Raw genomic sequence first — 17,528 nt, forward strand, 5'->3', positions numbered from 1 at the left:
ATGTTGAGTAGACACACACACACAAATGCATTTAGTGGAACTTCTAATTGAAATTGCTCTCTGGCTGTGCCTAACCAGAAGACTCTTTTAGTTTGGGCTTATTGTATGTTACATTGCTATTAAATATGTGATATTGTTCCACTTTATTTCTGACTTTTTTTGTGTAATAGTGGAAAACCAATATTATTTTTGCAGTTTATTTATTATGCACTTAGCTCCCCAATTATAGAACAATTTGAGGTATATGACACTATGTGATAGATGTCTAGTGCCCCAGTTTGTGAAGCACAAACCTACTGACTCACCCTATCTGACCACTAGCTGGTTATTAGGAGTCTTGCTCATCTCTCCATAGACACCAATGAGTTTGGGTACTGCTGGGTGGCCTTTTCTCTGGTCTCCACCCAGTCTGGCCTGTAATCACACCTGTCTTAGAGTGTTAATTAGAATGTGTGTGTGTGTGTGTGTGTGTGTGTGTGTGTGTGTGTGTGTGTGTGTGTGTGTGTGTGTGTGTGCGTGCGTGTGTGTGCATGTGTGTGTCAAAAGCAGAAAGAGTCACAGAGACAGAGGTTGCAAAGGTTAATGGCCAGTTCGGAGACTGTCCCCACTGAGTGCATGGCCTTAGTGACAGGTGTCTCTCTACAGACCAGTGTGTGTGTGAGAGTGTGTGACAGAGGGCGACCTCTTAGACTGACACAAACTTAAGGAAAGTAGAAATAAAGAACAATAAAGAATCGTAAACATACCACAGTTAACACTTCCTCAGTGCATATGCAAAAAAATGGGCTCAACATTTATTCACAGGTTTCCAATTATTGATAGAAATACACTCACATGTCACACTGACCATTTTGTAAAATAATGTTAGCTTGTACCACATGTAGCGACAAACGAGAGGGGAGGAGATTAAAAGAGTGGGCGGGGTCAGGCACCAAACGCGGGACGGCGCGCTGGAACGGTAACCTTGGCCACTAGAAGCAGCCAGCGGCGACAGAAGCACATCGCGGACACGCGCACTAACGGCAAACCCGCCAATGGTATTTAGTAAAACAGAGATATAGAAGATACTGAAGAATAAACAAGACATCAGATATTAATCTTCGGCTTGAGATATCGCACTCTTCTGTCAAAAAGAAATTAATGTTTAGAGACATAACTAAGACTCAGCTTTCATTTTTATACACCTATACCGGAGCATCTGTACATGTCAGCAGTTATTAATTTTTTTTATTTCATACGGCATGATTCCGACATTTGACAGTTTACTTCTTGAGAAGGAACACTACCCATGGGATGTTGGTCAACAAGCTTCAACTTCGGACACCTGAGAGCGCAGTCTAAGGTGTCCGTGTTCTTCACAATGATCATTATTTTCACCTATTTATTCTACTGTCTCACGGGATACTGCGATTTAACACCAAGTCCGCTGTACGTGCACCAAAGTTTCAAACACAAGCGTCATCCCGAGGAAGAACCCAAACCCGTCGCTCTCCGCAACGCCTCGATAGCGCGCGACCTGCCGGGCTCGAGCAGAGACTTTCTATCGCAAAATGCCGAAGAGACGAATCGCATTTCGAGTGACAGTTACAACCTCTCGGTGTTCAACAACTTTGGAGACAAAGAGTTTCCCCGAGCGATTATTATCGGCGTCAAAAAGGGTGGCACGCGGGCGCTGCTGGAGTTCCTGCGCGTGCACCCGGACGTCAGAGCCGTGGGTGCGGAGCCGCACTTCTTTGACAGGTTCTACGAAAAGGGTCTTGAGTGGTACAGGTGGGTCTTCGAGTACCTTTTGATTTACTCATTTGCATTTTCAAATTAGTTATTGTAAACACAGCGTATTGGAAGGCGGATCTATTTGTGTGTTATTTATATTTAGGCTATATACATTATTTTAACCATAATCACCCCCTCCAAATTGTTCAACGTGGCTTTGAAATGAACGCCATGTCTCTAGATTCCCTCTGAAGAGCAAATAACCGTCACAATTCTGTTAGGAAACATGACAACTAGACAGGTGTGCGTGTGGCAGTACCGAGCTACTCAGAACCTATAGCGAAATGTTGGTTTGCGTGTATGATGACATAAAAACCTGCACTTTGTTCACAACATGGGCCCTGTACCCGCACAATGTACCTTACAGAGAAACTGCAGTAGGACCTGCATTGTGTGCCAGTGAGTCACTTTTCCAGCATGTCACATGCAACAGCTCACGTCGCACCTTCCAAAATCATTCTGATTGGCTGAAAACCTTTCTGTTGCATCCAGGAACCTACAGCTATGATCACGAAGTAGGACTGGAGCGGCTTGATGTTTTGATTTTATTATAGACCGAGGTTTTATGAATTAGGAAGGAAGGACTATAATGTTTGGATTTTATTATAGACTGAGGTTTTATGCCAACTATCTGATGTGTTTTCTGCCTCTGCCACACATTTTCATTATTCCACAGAGTCTGTAATTTAGCAGGAACAGTCTGAGGAGCATGTTTAGTGGAACCCCCCTCAAGAAGGCTCATAATGCTGAAATAAAGTGTGTTCATGTACAGATGGTAGTGCAATTGATCTTATTAACAGAGCTATTATGGGTTTTCCAGAGTTTGTGTGGAATGTGTGTGTGTGTGTGTGTGTATAGCTGTGTTAAAAAGACATCATACTATAAAGAATAAAATAAAAAAATCTGGGGTAATGCACATTGGGCCAATGTCTGCTAATTGCAAGTAGCTTTGGTTAGTTTATTTCTTTTTTTATTTTTTGTGGTCATGCAGCTCAGATTTCTACTGTGCATGACTCCTGCCTTCTTTGTGTGAAACTTCCTGCTATTACTTTCTTTGCGGGGAACTCCTCAGTCTACCACGCAGTTGCCTAGTTGGGAGCGACTCTCGCCTGTCAGGTGTGGAGGTCCAGCCTGTGCCCAGAGCCAGCAGGACTGCAGGATAGCCCACTATGTCCACGCTGCTGGACTGTGTCCTCCTCCATGCTGTCCTCTCTATGGGCACAGTTGCTCCCGTAGCTACATTTTGCAGCCTGATGTCAAAGAGCTCATATATCTGCTTTGTCACATGACGGACACATTATAGATGTCGAATCCGAAAATCCATCATTCTTTCTCTACAATTTGTTTTTTCTTCATTTTTCTTTTTACCGGGTAGGATCTTTCATGGCCACTTTTGTCAGCCCAGTTCCTGTGTGATGCCAGTGCGTGTTGATGGGGGCATATGGACTTAGGTGTGTTAGTCCATGTCATTGATCACTCTTGTCACTCTGCTCAGTTCATTAATATCTCCCGCCAGCAACCAGTAGAGCTTACTGTCTCATTGGTAGGACATTCAGTCCCCTGCCAATAAAAAGCACTGTTTGCTGAACCGCACCTCTCTCTCTCTCTCTCTCTCTCTCTCTCTCTCTGTATCTTTGCCTCTATCTTGCTTTCTTTCTTTCTCTCTCTCTCTCTCTCTCTCTCTCTCTCTCTCTCTCTCTCTCTCTCTCTCTCTCTCTCACTGTCTTAGGTCTCAGTGGAATTCAACTGGCTCAGAACCAGAACAATAGTGATATAAATATTCAGTGTTCTCTGAGTCTTATTTCAGTAATGATTGGGCGCTTTACTAGACACTGTGGAAACTGAGGAGAATTCTGGAAGTTGTGGTAGCATGACCTTGTGCAGGAGTGTCTTGCACACACAGGCAACTCGGATACAGCTGTGCAGTAAATGCCTTGTGTCAACAAATATCTTTTGGGGGACCATAACTTGATGACAGTCTTGTCAACACCAGCAGGACTGTGTGTGTCTGTATGTGTTTAATGAAAGGTACGGTGTTGAGTTTGCTAGTTGGAAACTGGGGTAAGTAATAACTTGCCACACTTTAACATAGGATAAAACTTGTCACACTTGAACATAGGATAAAGAGAGAGATCTAAAGAGGGAAATATTTCATAGTCAAATCGTAAATTAGACAAGTTCAGATCATTCACTGTGTCTCTGGGATAGGTGCTGACCAGAATATCCCAGGGGATTTAAAACCAATGTGCATGACTATGACAGACTGGCTCACTTTGCTGTTGCTGCAGTCACGCCCTCTCAGACAACTCCAGTAACAGAGAAGACTGGGTTTCAAACCCCAGAGGGACATATTTGTGACAAGCTAGCCTTAAGTAAGGTCCTTCATAGATGGCCAGACCAGCACTGGTATGTGTGACTATCTCCTATGCCAAACATGGCTGTAAAAGTACTCATCTTCTGTTTTCACGACTCCCGTAAATTCCCAGCTGGTGTAAAAGTTATCTCCGGATCGATTTGGTGTGAGCTTTGGCTCCACATCGATTCCCCCCCACCCCCACCCCCCCACCTGACTTTATTACACCGCCGCTCGACGAGAGTTAATTAACCTGTGCATATTCAATCTTGTTGACAAGTGCTGTTGCCCTTATCAGCTGTCGACAATGTTTATGTGCTCTGTGGTGCTCAGTCATAAGAGGCAACATATTAAAAGGGGTTTTGTGCCTGTCTGTGTTGGGTTGTTGTATGTTAATTGCCTTCTCGTCTTCTGAATGGCATAGACTGATCCATGTCGTGCTCATTACAATTACACCTTGGTTTTTGCCAGATACTAATCAAATGCAAACAAGGGGCTCAACTCAAGTGTGAAGAAACGCACGGCTGAAATCCCAAAGCTTGATAATCGTTTGGGTTTTCACAGGTCAAGAATTATAAAGCATCATCTAAGGATGCTCTTTCCTTTATATTTGATCTTACTTTCTCTGTTGAGAGCTCACAAGATTGTCTGTTGAATTGTTTGGGGTTTTTTGTATATGCCAAACTGGTCTGAAAGCAGCATGATTAAATGGCTGCGTATAGATTTTTAATGTGGAGAAAAACCTGCAGTCAAACAAGTAATCCATAATATGACATGCCAGTTGGTCTTTGCTGTGAATGATGCCTTATCTTACTACACTAACCCATTAAGTGCTGATACAGGCACTAGATGAATATGGATGTTTATAAACCCAGAGCATTGCTGTGCGTTATCATAAATGAACACGAAGTCCACAGTGCTGTGAGTTTTTAACCAATCGTTATCGTGCTTCACGACGATTCAGACGAGATCCAAATGGCATTAGGCTGCCAACTTGTGACGTAAGCTCTGTGCTGTTTGGGGGAATCGGACACGGAAGCGTAAATGAACAGGTGAGTGTGGCCATACTGAAACATCAAAGGTCGAGAGGTTCACTACCCTGTGCACTAGTCATGTGTGTTGTGTTTTCTTAGCATGTGTTTTTTTTTTTTTGCAGATTTTACTGATGTCTCAAGCATTGATTGCCAGGAAAGACCCCGGTCACTAATGTTAATTTAGTCATTGACCGACCAGGTTCATGGATGCTGAGGAGGAAAAAAAATGATCATCTTCCTTCCTCCTTTGCCCCCTTTCACAGCGTAGAGATGGATGGCTTGTCAATAGTAATGCTCAGACTCCATTCTACCCTTATATACAAGGAAAAGGAAATTTCATTGAACACTCCATGCAACAATCAGTCGTTATCTTATATGCTTAGGGATTATTACAGTTAAGAAAACTGGAAATCAGGTGGAATAATGTGTTATAAATTTTATGTTTTGATGTTGTGCTCACAGAAGGTTATTTTAGAATCAGACACCAGCTTGCTTGGTGCGTTGCAGAACGATGCATATTGCTAACGTCACCAGCGGCACTTCAGTGCGTACATCAGTACACTGGGATTCATTTGTGGAGCACTGACAGAAACTTTCGGTTCATTGTGTTCGGATTCCAGAATCACCTTCACCTCTGCCTAGCATGGACGTGATATGAAGACGGACCGGCTGAGTGCCCATGCTGCACAGGTCTAGTTACCCCATGGAGAAGGGGCTACGCGCTCTGTTAGCTCTGCTGGCTAAAAGGCTAACCGTGGCTGAGGCCAAAGTGAAGTCACCTGGACACAGGTGCACTTACCACCACAGAAACCTGGGTGGTAGGTTCTCTGAACTCACCTGTCTCCAACAGAGCCCTTGTCAGTGACCAGCCTGCTGTGACGGTCTGATACGCAGGTTAGAGAAATCACATGTAAGCCAACCGCTAATGGCCATGGTAAAGGCAGCTATGGTGGTAGGTGGTCTCTGTTAATTGATACAGATGTATAAAGAGGCCTTTCCCTACACCTTCCCCACCACGGCCACCTTGGCCTAAACACACCTGTGTCCTTCCTCTTACTAAAATAGAACAGGACGTGAGAAGGTCTCTTTCCCTCGTTGCCTTTTCCTCCTTCTTTCTTTCTCTCTCTCTCTTGTACCCCCTCCCTCTCTCTCTTCCTCTCTGTCTGGAACACACCTGTGTGAACTGCAGTGTAATGTACAGTAGGTCTATGAGAAAAGTGCTTTGCCGACTCTGCGGTTGTAATTATGTTTATGATGTGGTTGGAGCTTTATTTGGAAAATCACTGTCAAGGGCAAAACTCCCTCAAGAAGAATGATTTACACTGGTTGTCTGCGTGAGTGTGGCTATAGCTCCTTGCTCCTAAATCAACTCTGGAATCCTGTATTTAACTGAAGAATAAGAGTCAAAAATGCTCATTTTTAACTGGTCCCAAGCTGATCACCATCTCAATTGCTTAAATTATCTTTTAACAGCTATTCTTTAGTCGCACTATCAACAATAGCAAAATGGCAAACCTCATTTGTGAGGAACACTCTGCCTCAAAGGGATACACAAAACATTTTTTAACAGCATAGTTTCACGATTGTTCTTCTCTCTCTCTCTCTCTCTCTCTCTCTCTCTCTGTTTCTTTTTTCCTCCCTCCCACGTTTTACTTACTGTGGGCACTGCACCTCTGTGTCCTCTGAATTTGGAAAATGCTCAGAGGGCAGACTGCTTACTGACAGAACGTCAGCTTATGGGCATTGTGAAAACATCTGAATCACACACACACACACACACACACACACACACACACACACACACACACACACACACACACACACACACACACACACACACACACACACACAGAGAGGCCCGAGCTTTAAAGTTGAAGGGATTTTTTGCAGCTGGATACAATCTTATTCCTGGCGGAAGCCGATTGTCCCTTGTCTGCCTTCTGCCTGAGAGCTTTTCAGTGGACAAGGAATCTCGTAGGGTGGGCTTCTAACCCCAGCCAGGAAGTGGGTTCCTTCAGGCCAGATTTTATTATGGCACTGCATGAAGTTCTGGTGCTGAATTCCCTTTTATCCCTTCAGAAACCAGGGTTAGTTACTGTTGTTGCAATTACTATCATTCTTTGTCTATAGCATAATGTGTTCTACTTTAATTCCTATAGTATTACTGCATGCTTTTTTATGTCACCGACATATGTTATGACATGTCAGACATCAGATAGCTACACAGACAGAGAGGGTTATCACTGGAAAAGCACAGACAAAAGCACAAACATGGCTTTTGACAAACCCACGTCCATTACAGATTTGTTTTAGTGACCTACATGTGCACTTGAGGCATCTATTTTTAATGTTTAATCTAAACATCTTTCAGTGCGATACAGTTCTGTTGCTGTTTATAATGTGCAGATTCTCAGAATCTTGATAACATGACCAAAAGCGAGAAGCTGCATTCTTTACCAAATGCTTGTTTGTGAGACCAAAATGAACAACTGCAGGCAGGAAGAGGAAATGAAGATGAGGAAGGAATGACAGGATGTCCATCCTCAGGATCTGAGCCCTACTAATTAGACAATACTACTAATTAGGAAATACTACTAATTAGGAAATACTACTTATTTTGAAATAGATTGTTGGAGTTGCCCATACTGTTGTTAACATTTTTGTTTACAAAAACGTTCATATCGCACGTAATGCATGGGTTTCAGAATGTGCTCTGTTCTGTCGTCAAACTCATGGGAGAGCGTAGCCAGTTATTACTTGCAGGTCTATGATTGTGATATATAAGGAGTCATTGTTTGTTATCAGATTTTAGACATGATGACGTTGTTGTGACTTGTTGTTATGAGCAAGAAGTGGTCACTGTTTACGTCTGACCCTGACGGTCTTCCTAGGAGCTGTGGTCAGTGGCGCAGATTGAGAGATAACCGCTGTCTCTCCGCCACAGGGATGGACACACACACGGATACACACACACATACCCATAAACGCACCCACACGCACACATGAAAACCACACTCCCATACGTACAGAGCAGTCTTAGAGTAGCACTGGCAACTACTGATTTTCCCATAAGATAGTAAAATCAGGGGGCAATTAGACATACACACACACACACACACAAACACACACACACATACACACACCTAAACTGCACATTTAAACTGCCCCTCTGTCACTGAGTATGCCATTCTAGAATAAATCGTTGTGTTGTGCGGGCCTCCCAGTGCCAGTCTCTTGTCCTCTGAGCACCAAGTCTATTTCTTGCATGTCTGTGTTTCTGCATCCTTCTGTTTCCAAGTTACTGGAATGCAAAGTCTGACACACACTCACACACATACACACACACACACACACACACACACACACACACGCACTCAAACCATCATTATGGCTGAAGTAGTGTCTTCTGTGAACTGATGACACAGCGACTGAGGCCTGTGTTCTGCAGTCTAATGTTAGGTGTTCACCAGCCCTTCAGAACCGCTCTCCTAGCAGCGTGGCCAGACACAGACGTACACACCGGGCCCACAGGGTTCTGCTGCACGGCCCATAGAGCTGCCCCACTCTTCTCCATTAGCCCCTTTGTGTACCTTTGTAAACCGTGTGTTCTCATGTCTAAACAACACCCCCCCCCATCCTGTACTTAGAAGTGTGGTTTTTACAATCCTCAGCTTGTTGCACATCCCAAGGGCTCCAGAACCTTCCATTTGCCTGTGTAATGACAAGCCGGTGTCCTCCGGAGTTCACCTCCAGCACGGAGGGCACTCAAGCCCGATTCCATGTTTACACGAGCTGTTTTCGAAAGCTTTTGGCTGGTTTCTGAGGAGATAATGACGGGGAGCGTGACTAATTGGGAGGGCTCCTGTGGTGGGGGGTGGGGGGTGCCCGTCCCGGTGAGCAGGGCGCTGCGTTCTAGATGCCACGACACGGAGGCCACTTCACACCACTTCTGCTCAGTGATCTCGTTTTCGGGGAGAAAACGGAGGAATCCGTGTTAAGAGTGAAGCGCTGTGGGAAACGTGTTAACACGGCTGCGCATGTTGAGAATGTTGTGCTGAGTGTGTGTGTGTGTGTAGCTGAGTGTGTTGCTTTATCCAAGCAGAAAAGTTTAATATATAGCTAATTATAGTCCATTTGATATGCTGATACATGCTAAGCCAGGACAGCAGTATTTTCACTAACAGTGCAAAAAATCTGTGTGTGTGTGTGTGTTTACCTGTGTGTGCATGAGCATTTGTTGGGGGTGGGGTGATGATGGGGGTGTGGGGGGGGGCATAAAACATCCTGTTTGCTAGACCTGAAAGTCCTGGTGTTGTACCTTTAAGTTAATACCATCATTCTTGGTAACAGCATAGGGTGCAGCTTCCTGTATAATCCAGCTGTTTCCTATCTGAGGCCCATTAATGCCAGATGTGGCACAGATCTCTGGGGGTGAGCGCATCCCACAACACAGCAGCTAATCAAGCATCAGACATCCAGGGGTGTGCTGTCTGGATCTGTTCCTCTGATTACAAACAAGAGACCATCATCAGACATTATCAGACACCCAGGGCTGTGCGGTCTGGATGTGTTCCTCTGAATACAAATGAGACCACCGTCAGGCATTATCAGACACCCAGGGATGTGCTGTCTGATGTGTTCCTCTGATTACAAACAAGAGACCATCATCAGACATGCAGGGGGGTGCTCTCTGGATGTCGTCCACTGATTAAAAACAAGAGACCGTCATTAGCCTGCATATGGGTGCATTAGTTCTTCCAAATAGTTATGGATTCATTGCGGTGCAAGTAAATTGTGTGGACAGTCCGAAATGCCAGTGTGTGTGTGTGTGTAGTGTTTTTGCTGTCTTTATGAGGACCAGTTGTTTTGCGCCCACTACGTTTACGTGTGTGTTTGTGTGTGTGCGCGCTCATGCATGCGCGTGTGTATGTGTTCGTGTGTGTGTTTGGTTAACGGAACGTAACATAGTCACCTTGTTCGATTCCCTTCAGTAACCGATGTGGCAGCCTATATCTAGACTGTCAAAAGTGTTTTTTAGAACTGCAGTGACCCCAAAAGAGGCCAAATACCAAACGTTAAGCCTGATAATGCAGAAACATGTTGCTGCTGTTTTCTTATAATACAGATACAGTCTCAAATACACGTGTTACGCTGCTGAAATCAGAAGACCTTGAAGTTACGCTGCCTTGTTAATAGGATTTTTCATACCGTGTTAAATAACTATTTATTCAGCCTACCGTCCAATGACGGCCACCCACTTGGCTACTATATCTCGCTGATATTAGGCAGGGACGTCGCTGACAGCCAGAGATCAGGCTGATAAACACATCTGTCAGGCTAGCATTCCCCACACGCTAACGGCTAACATCTCACAAGGGGTCATCAAACACACGTGATCCACATCTCGCTGGCAGCTGCAGATGTGCATAAACCCTACGTTTGTTATCAGAACCAGTGTGAAAATGCAGGTAATAAGAGGCCATTTGGTGAAGGTGAAACCGGACCGGTCAATTGATTTCATTTATTTATTTTTTTATCAAGGTTTTTTTTAGCTTTGAAGATGAAGGAGTGGAACGGGTCAGTGCCCGGCCTTTTTCCAGAGTTGGCAGGGTCCAAACTATTCGCTGATTACAAGTCAGCTCTCTCAAAGGTAAACATGATGTCGGCGGACCAGCTCCTCCACGGATCCCATTAGCTTGATTACACGGGTTTAAACACGCACTTCGCCGTGCGGACCGACACAGCCAAGATGTGTCTGTTCTTGCCACACGGAGCTGAGAATGAAAACACGAACTCGTTAACCACGATATTGGGAACGCCAAACTGTCTGCCATCCATCAAGACACGAGGTCTCTATAAAACACACACTCTGCGTGTGCTGGAGTGGACAACTCAGGTGTTAAATGGATACATACAGTAGTTTAGGAATTCTCTTCCATTATAGATTCAGGGTTTGCACTGGAGTCCCCAAATAAACCAGGTTTAGCCTGCAGCCTCTTATCCGATCTCTGACAGGAGCCATACGCTACTAGAGAGCTTCTGCGATCCGAACTTGGACTCCTGGGATTTTTCTCCTTGTGATGCGGCTAAGAGGAGGTTTCACAAAGTAATATGATTCATATTAGAGCTTTGTATTAACCTCATGGCATCGACATGCCGGTTAACCTCAGAGCTGGAAAGGGAGAAGTTCGGGAAGAGAGAGAGGAGAGACGTCTTGCCACAATCCGAGAGCCAGACCAGACCAACCAGGAGCTAATCTGCTACACATGCTCACCATGGAAATAATGAGACAACACACAAGATCCTTTTTTGAGGACGTTGGAACAAGACCTTTCTAGGGTCTCCAAAATATTACTGATAAGTTAGTCAATAGTTAAACTAAGCGTTTTCTTTCTATACCTTTTTAAACATCAGTAATAAGTCTTTAATAATAAACAATACATTTGCTTTAAAAAGTATTCTAAAGGTCCCTTGTATTGATCTATTGATTGTGCACCCAATTAAAGGGTCTAAAACATGAAAACAATTAAAGTACCTTGTCTACAATTATGGAGACAAACAGAAGGAATTGGTGGGTTTCCACACAAGGCGAGCTCTTGGTGCCAGGAGTCTTCGTCTTCGTCTTCGTCACTCTGCGTGGGAGGCCCACGACCTTCTGCGTGTTTGTAGAGATTTAGGGACTCAAGGCAAATGTTGTCATTTGGTTTGAAGACCGCTTTCTGTGCTCAAATCACAGACTTGACCACTGTAACTGGGGAGGCACTGGTCTCAGATAAGTGCCAACAGGACCTTGGAGAGATCATTCATAAGACCCACAGAGGAAGTCCCTCAGGAAATGACTGCTAAGAGATTACCGAGGTTTTGAGGTCTGCTCCTTAAAACCAACCAGACGTTTCTCTTCTATCCTCTCCGGCTTGTTTCTCAAGCCTGCTTTTTTAATGAAGCATACGGCCATGTCTACAGTTGTGATCAAATTTATTCAACCCCCAATGCTGCGAAGGGTTTTATGGAATTCAGTGCACATTTGTAATTGTGTTCATAATGAAATCTTACAAGGACTTGTTAAAGAACTAAATGCAACTAAGATAGCATCAATTTTTTTTGTCATAAAGTATTAAATAGCCTTTTTGTGATTTCTTCATTGACACAATTATTCAACCCCTTTACGACTACCACTCCTAAGAACAGAGGTTCATTCCAGTGTTTTCCATCAGGTATTGAAAACATCTGTGGATGTCAACGAGCAGCAATCAAGCATGATAAGCACCAATTAGGCAGATTTAAAAGGACTGTGATACTCAGCTCCTTCTAGACATCTACTGGTGTGTTTCCAAGCATGGTGAAGGCAAGAGAATGGTCCCAGAAGACAAGAGAAGAGGTTATTGCTCTTCACAAGAATGGCAATGGATATAAAAAGATTGCGAAGTTGTAAAATATTCCAAGAGACACTATCGGAAGTATCATTCGCAAGTTCAAGTTAAAGGGCACAGTGGAAACGTTACCTGGTCGTGGCAGAAAGAAGATCCTGACCGCGACTGCTGTGCGCTACCTGAAGCGTAATGTGGAGAAAAATCCCCGCGTGACTGCTAAGGAACTGAAAAAAGACCTGTCAGATGTGGGCACTGAAGTTTCAGCTCAGACAATAAGGCGCGCACTGCATAACGAAGACCTCCATGCCAGAACGCCCAGACGCACCCCCTTGCTGACTCCAAAGAACAAGAAAAGTCGACTGCAGTATGCCAAAAGTCATGTGGACAAGCCACAAAGGTTTTGGGACAGTGTACTGTGGTCAGATGAAACTAAATTAGAACTGTTTGGGACAATGGACCAGCGCTATGTTTGGAGAAGGAAGAACCAGGCTTATGAACAAAAGAACACCTTGCCTACTGTGAAGCATGGCGGGGGGTCAATTATGCTTTGGGGCTGTTTTGCTTCTAATGGTACAGGAAAGCTTCAACATGTGCAGGGTACCATGAATTCCCTTCAGTACCAGGAGATCTTGGAGGAAAATGTGATGGAGTCAGTCACAAACCTGCGGCTTGGGAGACGTTGGACCTTCCAACAGGACAATGATCCGAAGCACACATCCAAGTCCACTAGAGCATGGTTGAACATGAAAGGCTGGAACATTCTAGAGTGGCCATCGCAATCCCCAGACTTAAATCCAATTGAGAACCTCTGGTGGGACCTAAAGAAGGCAGTTGCAGTGCGCAAGCCTAAGAATGTGACTGAACTGGAGGCTTTTGCCCATGAAGAATGGGCTAAGATACCCATAGGTCGCTGCAAGACACTTGTGTCAAGCTATGCTTCACGCTTGAAAGCTGTCATAACTGGAAAAGGATGTTGTACTAAGTACTAAAAAATAATGTCACTAGGGGGTTGAATAAAACTGATAATGATGTGAGCACAGTAAAGACATTTGTGGTTATTCCATCATAAATATTATGTTATGTTTGTCTAATTTATAAGTGCCTCTTTGATATAATTGTAAATAAGATGACTGAAATGATCAAAATCAATGTCAAACTGGCCAAAACACTTTATTTCAGTGGGGGTTGAATAAATTTGATCACAACTGTATGTCAATTCAAGGCTTTGGATTATTATAATGAGACAGAATGACTGCAGGCTGGCCTTCCCTGAAATATCTGCTTCTTAGACATTTATTCATAAAAGTAAGATTAATATTTTTCTCTTGTAATGAATCAAATTTCACAACACCTGGCAAAGATTGACAGCTAAAACTAGGGGCAGCTGTGAAACAAAGATGTTTTTTTACAGCGCCTTTCACAGATACTAAGACAAAGCTATGCAAGCTGTTCACTTGTTGGGTGACATCACCTCTAAGATGCATAACTCCAATTTTTTCCTTTCTTAAAAATATACAGGGCAGTAAAACATCACTTAACTGAATTATTTAATTAAATACTTATGATGCTTCAAATTATGTCAGTTATTAAATGTTTGATGTAAAATGTAAAAATGTAAATGTGCCATATTTTGTCAGTTGTGATTTTTTCACCGCAATCAAAATTTGTCCTCCGCTTTTTACCCATCTGTGCAGTTAGAACACACACACACACACACTAGTGATTACTAGGGGGCTGTGTTGCACACATGCCCAGAGTGGTGGGCAGCCCTAGCCCAGCGCCCGGGGAGCAGTTGGGGTTAGGTGCCTTGCTCAAGGGCACCTCAGTCATGGCCTCAGGTCTGGGAATCGAACCCACGACCCTCTGGTCACAAGACCAGTTCCCTACCACCAGGCCATGACTGCCCCATAATCAAATACAAACCATAATGATCAAATACATATGGCCTTTTGAAGGAGTCTTCTGTTGCCCTTGAAGAAAATCACTGTGTCAGTGTCAACTGCAATGAGTAATAATCATTGTCATTGCTTAAATGTCTGATAATGGCAGTAGCTAAAGTATTTGCATGTACTCAACTGTGTTATTATATCTGAAATTCAGACATTTTCCTTGAGAGCCTAAATCTTTAAGTATGCTTTGCTATGTAAAGCAGTTTAGAGTAAAAAATAATTTTTATCATATCTTTTGTCTTAGGAATCTAATGCCCCGTACTTTGGAAGGGCAAATCACCATGGAAAAGACGCCCAGCTATTTCGTCACGCGAGAAGCCCCCCGCCGCGTCTACGCCATGAGCCGCCACACGAAACTCATCGTGGTGGTCCGCGACCCCGTGACCCGGGCCGTCTCCGACTACACCCAGACGCTCTCCAAAAGCCCAGGCCTGCCCTCCTTCCAGGACCTGGTGTTCCGGAACGCCAGCACGGGCCTGATCGACACGGCCTGGAGCGCCGTGCGGATCGGCATCTACGCCAAGCACCTGGAGAACTGGCTCCGCTTCTTCCCGCTCTCCCGCCTGCTCTTCGTCAGCGGGGAGAGGCTCGTGACCGACCCGGCCGGCGAGATGGGCCGCGTGCAGGACTTCCTGGGCTTGAAGAGGGTGGTCACCGGCAAGCACTTCTACTTTAACCAGACCAAAGGCTTCCCGTGCTTGAAGAAACCAGAGGGCAGCAGCAGGCCGCGGTGTCTGGGCAAGTCGAAAGGCCGCGCTCACCCCCACATACCGGCCGAGGTGCTGCTCAGGCTGAGGGACTTCTACAGACCTTTCAACCTGAAGTTCTACCAGATGACCGGCCATGACTTTGGCTGGGAATGACAGACTGTCGAACGTTTCATGTGGAAGCAAGCTGTTCTGTTTTGGGTTTTTTTTTTTTTTTTTTTTGTATTCCGTTGATTCAGTAAATGTCAACACCACACCAAAAGCTATTTAAGTTAACGATATTTTTATTATGGATAGTAAGTCATAGACGCAGGTTGCTGTTAGTAATGCAGCATCTGAGGTTGGGATTACAGTAGCTTACTGATTTTTTTGGATCCAGTGGATATACAGCAATCTGCTTGTTCTTTAACAGAGTCAAATTTTTGGGTGTTTAAAATGCAAATCGCCAATTTTCTTCATCTCAGTGTTCAATGCCCTTATGAAAATCTCAAACTACAAATCTCCTGTTTCCATCTGATTTACCTGCATGGCACTAGTCAGATTCCACTGAGATTTCATAGTGACATGCAACAGTATCTACATACCACTGCTACACTGGTTATGGTCAGGGCTCTATCTCCGTCAGTACAACATACAAGACATACAACATATGCCTTTACCTTCCAAAATGTGCCATCTGTTAAGGTCTGTGTGTGTGCATATATATTTACATATACATATCTTACCTTACACTGAAGTTACTGGTCTTAAATGAGTCAGATCTTGAATGAGTATAAAGGTATAAGAAACTATTCCATTCCATTCTGCTTTCTCTACATGTATTTCATAGCTTCAGGTATACATGTACACTGACGCTGCACTGTGTACTATTCTTTTTAGTGAACTTTCAGTCAGTTCATTGTAAAATTCAGCTCATAACAGATCTGTTAACACTTGGACTGTGGCAAAACGAAGGCACAGCCCTACTGGACTGTGGCAATAAGAAGGCACGGCCCTCTTCTCTGTCTGATGTGGGCCAAACCGTTGCGCACATATGGTAGCTATGATCCAACCACTGTTACGTAATGAACTCTGGCCAGTGAAGGCTCTGTGAACTTGGGTTCAGTTCAGACTGTTGTTCTAGATTTGGGGTGCGCCGCTCCAGTCCTGAAAGGCTATCACAATTTAGTCACATCCCTCTCCACAACTGATTTATCCCTTCAGGTAACTGCCTGGCTTAGAAGATGTGTTATCACAGGAAAAGGACTAAACTAAACAGGTATCTACAGCAACAGCCTGTTTTATAAGTTCTCTCCTGTTGATGTTTACCTGTTTTATTGTCATGTAAGAAGCGGATAAAATAGTTTATTTGAGTCTAAGGTTTATGTGTCTGTTAGCTTTGTATTACACCAGTGCCTGGTTTCTAATAGCCCTGAGTATACATGCCCTTTTGCTTTTGGTATTTGCATATTTATTCTTGTTCTAAATTTGATTCTGTCTTCCTTAATAGGTCTAGTGTGGAGCCATTCTAAGGGCTTAAAAGCTGTGATTAAAATAAGCTTTTAAGGTGAAAAAAATTTGCTCTGCCAATGAAATAAGCTCTTTTTTGAAAGAGCAGTAACTACAAAATTCACATTTCAGTAGCAGACAGGCAGATCCCAGCTGATCATGTGTGTGTCGCAGTTCATCTGTATGTCTGAAGCCACATTCAAAACCTTTTAGGCTTTAATTTGAAATCACCTTCAATAATTTGTAATGGCTTCTGAACTTGGTGGGAAATTTCACCTACGGCCTAATTATTATTTTTAAATTTTTGTCTGAAATAAGTTGTGAGAGAGTGGATACTGGACTATGATGATAAGTTGTGAGAGTGGATACTGGACTATGATGAAAATAAGTTGTGACAGAGTGGATACTGGACTATGCCTTATTTAATGCCAAACTGCCAGATCATATTTTGTGCTTGTTTGCTGCATATTACTATTTATATGTAAAAAAACAATATGTGGTGGACATTTTCCATATGTAATTCTGGTTGTTACTGAACAGAGTTGCTCTGATTCAGATCCACTATTAATGATAGAAGTTTGAATAATAATTTATACTATCCATGATCCAGGCTGCTTTTGTTTAAATAAACATATCTGACATTTAGCTTGCTATATTATTCATATATATTTTTAAATTCTTTAGTTAGGTGCCATATGACAATACACAATCAACAGACACATCAGCAGACACAACGCATCTAACCTCATGTTTATACTCACAAGTCACAGGAATAGTCACACTTATGTGGCCAGTGAACCCATGACCACTCATTCATTCATTCACCTAACACAAGACCACGCGTTCATTCATTC

General features: G+C 43.6%; 1 protein-coding gene across 1 annotated transcript; it reads left to right on the plus strand.

Moving 5' to 3' along the window:
• The first annotated feature begins 991 nt into the window (after positions 1-991).
• LOC143484449 (heparan sulfate glucosamine 3-O-sulfotransferase 6) lies at positions 992-17,265 on the plus strand. Its single transcript, XM_076983167.1, has 2 exons — positions 992-1,770; positions 14,724-17,265. The coding sequence occupies exons 1-2, from the start codon at positions 1,289-1,291 to the stop codon at positions 15,340-15,342; spliced, it is 1,101 nt and encodes a 366-aa protein (XP_076839282.1). The 5' UTR covers positions 992-1,288; the 3' UTR covers positions 15,343-17,265.
• Positions 17,266-17,528: the final 263 nt, after the last annotated feature.

The sequence above is a fragment of the Brachyhypopomus gauderio genome, chromosome 20 (genome assembly GCF_052324685.1).
Source record: "Brachyhypopomus gauderio isolate BG-103 chromosome 20, BGAUD_0.2, whole genome shotgun sequence".
Taxonomy (NCBI): domain Eukaryota; kingdom Metazoa; phylum Chordata; class Actinopteri; order Gymnotiformes; family Hypopomidae; genus Brachyhypopomus; species Brachyhypopomus gauderio.

Coding starts and splice junctions, on each gene's coding strand:
- LOC143484449 (XM_076983167.1), top strand. CDS start 1,289: ATGGGATGTTGGTCAACAAGCTTCAACTTCGGACACCTGAGAGCGCAG. Junction 1,771..14,723: donor AAGGGTCTTGAGTGGTACAG/GTGGGTCTTCGA, acceptor CTTTTGTCTTAG/GAATCTAATGCCCCGTACTT.